The 7,931-nt window shown below is 37.5% G+C and overlaps 1 protein-coding gene across 1 annotated transcript; it reads left to right on the top strand.

Moving 5' to 3' along the window:
• The first annotated feature begins 4,243 nt into the window (after positions 1-4,243).
• Positions 4,244-5,141, top strand: LOC122899029 (dnaJ homolog subfamily A member 1-like). The gene has a single exon (XM_044236683.1). The coding sequence runs from the start codon at positions 4,267-4,269 to the stop codon at positions 4,987-4,989; it is 723 nt and encodes a 240-aa protein (XP_044092618.1). The 5' UTR covers positions 4,244-4,266; the 3' UTR covers positions 4,990-5,141.
• The last annotated feature ends 2,790 nt before the right edge of the window (positions 5,142-7,931 follow it).

Below are 7,931 nucleotides of genomic sequence, written 5' to 3'. Positions count from 1 at the left end.
CGTTTTTGCCCTCTCTATGTTGCAAGTGACAACCCCGATTTTTATCTCCCATACGCGCGAAGCCGTCTAAACATGTCAGGGAAACATCAAGTGCGAAGATTGTGTGTTCTCCAGCAAACTCAGTAAGTTTAGAATAATACAACCGGTGTTGTCCCCCAAACACTCCAAACACAAAAATAGAATAGAGCTAAGAAAAGGCTACGGGAGACCCCATCTCCAGCCTGCTTTACTTGAGCCTCAAAAAGGGATAATTGCAGGCGAAGAGCTTTGAGGACTCAGCCTGTGGATAAGAAATGTGCTATTGAGGGATCCTCTGACGGTTTTGAATAGTTTGCTTTCCAGGTATTCAGAGTCAGGCTTGCTTTCCCGCCACTGGGCTGCTCCCAGCCCTCTGCTCTCTTCCCCTCCCGTTCCATTTATCAAGTTGGCATTTTGCTTACAATAAAACGGATGACAGTTTCATTACAGAACAGCATCACTTGTCAAACTTTGAATTACCGATCATAAAAATATCTGTTATGCTTTGAAGGATTGTTGGAGGACTTCCATGTGTATGTGTGTGTGCATATATATATATATGCATATATATATATATATATATATATATATATATATATATATATTTATCAGTAGGACTGTTTAGAGCAACATGCACAAGGAGAGAGCTGGGGAGGAGGGAGAAGAAATCAAACCCAGCCCGGGAGCCCAGGGTTGGCTCTCTCCTCCCCATACAAACAAGCTTCTATCACAGCTCTAGACAGCAGAAATAAAAGGGAGCTTTTTGGCTCACAGCTATAAAAAAAATTATCATAGTGATGAAGTTCCTCAGCCATCAACAGAACTGTGATAACGCTGTTTGATGATGATTTTCCCATGAATGTTAAACAGCCGCCACTGCAGAGGGAAAGGAGCTTATCTGCACCTAATACTGATCTCTAATTCCTGCCCTTCTTGAACCATCCATTTTCTAACAGCATTAACTGGCAAATTTACATCCCATCTTAATGCTGCTAAAGAGGACAGGAGATGAAGAGTAAATGACAGCAGTGTAATGAGGGTGGCTTTTTTCTCCTTTCTCTTTAATGGCTGAAGATTTACACAATTGTCTGTAAGCTTATATAGAGAGCTTACCTGAACCTTTTCCCAGCATGGATTCAACTTACAGGAGCTTTTGTTAACTAAACACACAGAAATATTTTTAAGGAGGTTTAATAGTGTGACTTCAAAAGAAAGCCCAAGGAGGGAAAATGGAGGAAAAAAAATTTAAATGTCATAAATAATATAAATATCTTCAAGGACTGATGATTTCCGAACAAACAAGGTGGGAAAAATAATGTTCTCTTGGGTTACCACATGGCTAAGAACGATTTTGAATATTAAGGAGTAATTAATTAGAACAAGGATTTAGAGAGAGTGATGTTCCACATGCCACCAGGACCCGGGATTTCTCTGATCATATAACATCCATCAAAATACTACCTGTTCACTAACAGGGTGTGAAGAGATAGCAGGTAATTTCAATGGTAAATCTGAATGTAGGGAGCTACAATAGCTAGATGTGGGAAAATCCCATTTGTGCATCCAGATGATAAAAGTAAAGCAAATAAAAATCACCATGGGCGAGCCATTTAACATCACAGGCTAGAAACCTTGAAGTTGTCTTTGACTCTCCCCCTCCTTTCATCCTCTTTATCCAATCCATTACCAATCCTGCTTTTCCTCCCTTTGAAATGTTTTTTGAATTTACTCGCTTTTCTCTCCCTCACTCTAACCCATGTCTCGAGCCCCCTCATGTTAAATATGGCGGATTCCTCTCATTTTCCCAGCTTCTAGCCTCTGTGGGTCCTTTCACCGTATCTTTAAAATAATACTTGGGTATTTTTCTGCATTTAATCTGACTTGGAAAAAAAAAAAGCCAACTATTAGTGCCCTCTGCACCCCACTGCTTGCGGCAATGGTTCTTAAAGGGTGGTCCACAATGAGAAATACTTAGGGTTAGATTTGGTGAAAGATGTGTAAGACCCAGGCACTGAAAACTACAAAACATTTTGAAGGGAAATTAAACAACTTAAATAAATGGACAGATGTGTCATATTAAAAAGTTAGAATAGAGGTTGACAAACTTTTTCTATAAAGGGCCAGACAGTAAATATTGGTGGCTTTCCAGGGCACATAGGTCACTGTGGACTATTCCTTTTTGTTTTGTTTTGTTTTGTTTTTTAATTAACATATAACATATTATTTGTTTCAGGGGTACAGGTCTGTGATTCAACAGTCTTACACAATTCACAGCACTTACCATAGCACATACCTTCCCCGATGTCCATAACCCAGCCACCCCATCCCTCCCACCCCCCTCCACTCCAGCAAACCTCAGTTTATTTCCTGAGCCCAAGAGTCTCTTAAGGTTTATCTCCCTCTCTGGTTTCACCTTGTTTCATTTTTCCCTCCCTTCCCCTATGATCCTCTGTCTTGTTTCTCAAATTCCTCAAATCAATGAGATCATATGATAATTGTACCTCTCTGATTGACTTATTTCACTTAGCATAATACCCTCTAGTTCCATCCACATTGTTGCAAATGGCAAGATTTTGGTTTTTAATGGCTGCATAATATTCCAGTGTGTGTATATATACATATATATACACACACCACATCTTCTTTATTCATTCATCTGTTGATGGACATCTAGGCTTTTTCCATAGTTTGGCTATTGTGGACATTGCTTCTATAAACACTGGGGTGCATGTGCACCTTTGGATCAGTACATTTGTATCTTTGGAGTAAATACCCAGTAGTGCAATTGTGGGTCATAGGGAGGGTTTTTTTTTTCTTTTTTTTTAAACGACCCTTCCAAAATGTAATAACCATTCTTAGCTTGAGGGAATATAAGAATAGGCTAGATTTGGTCTGCAGACTATAGCATGTTGACATCTAGTTTGAAAGAGTCAATGTTGTTATAATGGCAAACCTCCCCAAATTGATCTACAGATTTTATGAAGTCCCAACCAAATCCTAATGGGTTTTAAAAAGAAATTATTATGTTTATTATAAGCTTTGTATAAAAAATCAAAGGCCCTAAGATAGCTAAAACAATTTAGATATAGAAGACTGGAAGTGGAGGACTCCTACCTGATTCTGCGACTTATCACAAAGCTAAAATCATGAACACAATTAGGCACTATGTAAAAATAGATCAAGGAACAGACTAAAGAATCTGGAACTAGTTCCACAGTTACATGGTCAATCAATTTTCATCAAAAATACCAAGGTAATTCATTAGAGAAAATGTTATCTTCAATAAATAGTGCAGTAATAAGTGAATAAATGCATAAAAACAAAATAAAACCTAACCATTTTCTCACACCATACACAAAACTTAAAACCAGTCATGGAGCTAAATGTAGGTTATGAAATGATTAAACTTCTGGAAAAAATATATAAGAAAATCTTTGTGAATGTTGGGTTAGGCCAAGATTTCTTAAAGTGGACAAAAAAATAGATATTAAACGTTACCAAAAACAAATACAAAATTACAAATTTCTGCTCTTTGGAAGATGTAATTAAGAAACCTAAAAGTAAATTCACAAACTGGGAAAAATATGTTTACAATATATACATCTAAAAAATCCTTTATATCCAGAATATCTAAAAAAACTCTAAGAACTCAATAATAAAATACCTAATTTAAAAAGAACAAAAGAATGGAATAGAAACTTCACACAAAAAAAGAGAGTCAGTAAGCATATGTGAACATGTTCAATATCACTAGTCATACGAGAAATGCAAACTAAAAGCCATAATGAGAAACCACTACAGATCTACCAGCATGGGTAAAGTAATGAAAATCGCCCATGCCAGGCCTTGGTAAGGATGTGGAGCAACTGGAACTCTCATGTAATTGGGGTTGGAATGCTAAATGGTGCAGCTACTTTGAAAAAAGAATGTCAGTGACTTATAAAATTAAGCATATATTTATGATAATTTGATCCAGCAGTTCTGCCCACAGATACTTACCTAAGAGAAATAAAAATACACATCTGCCTAAAAATGTATATGTAAATGTTCATAGCAGTGTTGCTGTGTGTAGCCCCAAACTGGAAGCAGCCCAAATATTTAACAGTTGGTGAATGTATAAATAAATTATTGTATATATATACAATAAATATTACTGGGCAATAAAAAGGAAAAATGTAGTAATAACACAACATGAATAAATCTCAAAAATATTATGGTTAGTGTTGTCCCAATTGCCGAGGTACTGGAATGCAAATAAGAATTCATCAGATAGGACCTGGAATGGTTCAGCAAATTCAGTCTGTGTGCATGGAGTGCCAGGGCCATGGGGAACGGATCAGTCCTAAAGATAGATGTAAAAGCTGCAATGGAAGGAAGATAGTTCGAGAGAAGAAGATTCTAGAAGTTCATATTGACAAAGGCATGAAAGATGGCCAGAAGATAACATTCCATGGTGAGGGAGACCAAGAACCAGGACTGGAACCAGGAGATATTATCATTGTTTTAGATCAGAAGGACCATGCTGTTTTTACTCGGCGAGGAGAAGACCTTTTCATGTGTATGGACATACAGCTGGTTGAAGCACTGTGCGGTTTTCAAAAGCCAATATCTACTCTTGACAACCGAACCATTGTCATCACCTCTCATCCAGGTCAAATTGTTAAGCATGGAGATATCAAGTGTGTGCTAAATGAAGGCACGCCAATTTATCGTAGGCCATATGAGAAGGGTCGCCTCATCATCGAATTTAAGGTAAATTTTCCTGAGAATGGCTTTCTGTCTCCTGATAAACTCTCTTTGCTGGAAAAACTCCTACCTGAGAGGAAGGAAGTAGAAGAGACTGATGAAATGGACCAGGTAGAACTGGTGGACTTTGATCCAAATCAGGAAAGACGGCGCCATTACAATGGGGAAGCATATGAGGATGATGAACATCATCCCAGGGGTGGTGTTCAGTGTCAGACCTCTTAATGGGGCCAGTGAATAACACTGCTGGCATTTTATGTGCAGTAGTGAATGAGTGAAGGACTATAATCATAGCTCACTACTTGCTATTGTTTTTGTTTTAATATTCAACTATAGTAGTGTTTTAAAAGTTAAATGAAGAATAAACTCAAATATAAAAAAAATATTATGGTTAATCAAAGAAAGCAAAGATAAAAGGTTATGAATGATCCCATTGATGTGAAATTCTAGAAATGACAAACTGTAGGGACAGAAGGCAGATCACTGGTTGCATGAAGCTAGGAAGAGGGGGAGGGAAGTGCAAAGGGGCATGAAGGAATTTCTTAGGGTGAGGTTTTCTGTATTTTGATACTAGTACTAAATCTCTTCATGTTGGACATGTAAATCAGATTAATTTTTCTGGTAATAAACGTCTAGACAAAGAAGAGGTAAAGAAACTATAAATTTTCAAGTTTTAGGGTGGTATCAGAGATTATCCACAATTATCTGAAAAGGCTATTAAGATACTCCTCCCTTGGGATGCCTGGCCCGGCTGGGAGAGCATGTACTCTTGATCTTGGGGTCATGAGTCCGAGCCCCATGTTGGGTGTGGAGATTACTTAAAAATAAATAAACTTAAAAAAATTACTCTTCCCTTTCCCGACCACATGTACAGATATGTGGAGATAGGCTTACTTCATAGGCTTCAACAAAAACAACATAACAAGGAAGATTATATGCAGAAGCAGATATTAGAATCCAACTGCCTTCTATTCTACTGATAGGCATGAAAGAAATTTGTAAACATGTAAAATAATGTCACCCTTCTCATTAGATCTTTTTTTATTTTGGAAAATACAGATGTTCTTCATAAAAGCTATTTACTTTGTAGGTAATGGGTTTATTATTGTCATTTAATATTTTAATATTAAACATTTTAATGTTTAAAAAATTTCCCAGTTTTAATTTCTATATGTTATATATCAATAAATATAACCCAATAGCAAAAGCTCTTTGGGGTTTTCAATAGCCAAGTTATAAAGGGGTCCTGAATCCAAAGACTGTAAGAACTACAAACTAAAACTCAAAGTTCTGCATAACTTGGATGGCTTTGTTCTCAAAATTCTCAACTAGAATCTTTTCTCCTGCTGGGCTAGTTGTCTCTAGTCCCAATTTCCAGACCAGGTTCATGATGAGCTTGTGTCAGTCTCTCCCTAATCCTATCCAGCTTCGTGACTTTGCAACTTTTTCACCCTGCAGCTCACAGTTTCCTTATCTGCAAAATGATGATCATAATAGAATCAACTTCATAGGGTTGGTAGGGACTTTAAGTGAGTTTATGCAAAGCATTTAGAGTAGTACCTGCCAATAGCAAACACGTGATGAACATGATTTTGTAATGGTCATTGCACTTGTTACCGTCCCATCTCCCCTCCATCTTTGTAAATGCCACTTCTCCGTGTTCTCCATATCCTCCTCTCCCATCTCCAAACTCGGACATCCATAAATAATGAGTGCCACTTGATTAGCTCTCTTTTTCTAGTTGTTTGAGCCATTTCATTTTATCTCCCAAACTGTATCTAAAGCTCCTTTAAACCAAACTCCCTCTTAGGCACATTTTACTTAGCATAGAACTGGGCAAGCAGGGGCGCCTGGGTGGCTCAGTAAGTTAAGCCTCTGCCTTCGGCTCAGGTCATGATCTCAGGGTCCTGGGATCGAGCCCCGCATCGGACTCTCTGCTCAGCAGAGAGCCTGCTTCCTCCTCTCTCTCTGCCTGCCTCTCTGCCTGCTTGTGATCTCTCTCTGTCAAATGAATGGATGAAATATTAAAAAAAAAAAAAGCCTTAGGTTTCTCCCCTTTAAAAAAAAAAAATGAACTGGGCAAGCAAAAGACACTTAAGAAACATTGGTTGAGTTAGAGGCTTCCCATTCTCTAGTATGGGAGCAATACTAGCCTCTTTTTTATCTGCTTCATAACCATGTTGTGGTAATATATATGAAGAGATTAAATTTCATTGAAAGAAAAAGAAAATCCACATGCCAAACCAGGCCCCTTTTTGGGGTCCTGGTGTGTCTTAGGGCCATGATAAGGAATTTTTCCAGAAACAAATTATTAAGTGGATGCTCCTACTTATATGTTCCCTTAGTATTCTGAATTCCTTTGGCATATTGAATTTTTCATACCTAACAATGTGTTCTATCCAATAAACATGTGGGGGAAATATCAGAACTTTGGCTTTATAGGGCACATGAAGATGACACTTTCTATCGACCTTGTTAAATAGGTTCTCACTAAAGATTTGCATTGTCAAGTTTTTGCCCATGATATTCTCAGGAGGGAAAGGATTAATCCATTAAAATCCTAAATGAACAAGACCTCACTGGCACTTCTGAGAACATGTTTTGCAGCATTATTAGAACTACTTTTATCTCTCCAGAGTTTTTTGGATATCGTGGTCATCCAGTTTTAGGTAACATTCTAACTTTTCTCAATGTTGAGCTAAGTAATCTTCAGTAAAATAATTTCAGAGGCTGTGCATATGCCAAAAACACAATGCTGTAAGGTATCATACTAAACTGATCATAGTGAACCTATGCACAACAGAGGAGGAATATAAATTCATTTAATAAACACTTTTTGAACATCAACTGTATACCCAGCTCCTGGGATGAATGGGGTTCAATTCTAGTAGCAGGAGACAGAGAAGAAATGAAAGCTAAATAATCGAAGATACTGATCAATGCAATGACAGGCATGAAAAAAGGAGAATGACAGGAGAGAGGAAGACTGGGGACTGGGATGTTATTTTGATACAATGAGCAGAAGTTGCAGCTCGTTAGCTCTGGGATTCAAAATATGCATCTGGTGGAAATGTTAATGGGGGCTACCTTTTAATTATCTTTTTTGTACTTTTTTGTATTGTCCTATTTATTTTACTTGATATGTACTACTTTCATAATCAAAGAAA

Source organism: Neovison vison, chromosome 2 (genome assembly GCF_020171115.1).
Source record: "Neovison vison isolate M4711 chromosome 2, ASM_NN_V1, whole genome shotgun sequence".
NCBI classification, from domain to species: Eukaryota; Metazoa; Chordata; class Mammalia; order Carnivora; family Mustelidae; genus Neogale; species Neogale vison.
This window is presented reverse-complemented; position numbering and strand designations above follow the sequence as displayed.

Bases quoted from the DNA above. Each gene is read 5' to 3' on its own strand.
- LOC122899029 (XM_044236683.1), top strand. From the start codon at position 4,267: ATGCAAATAAGAATTCATCAGATAGGACCTGGAATGGTTCAGCAAATT.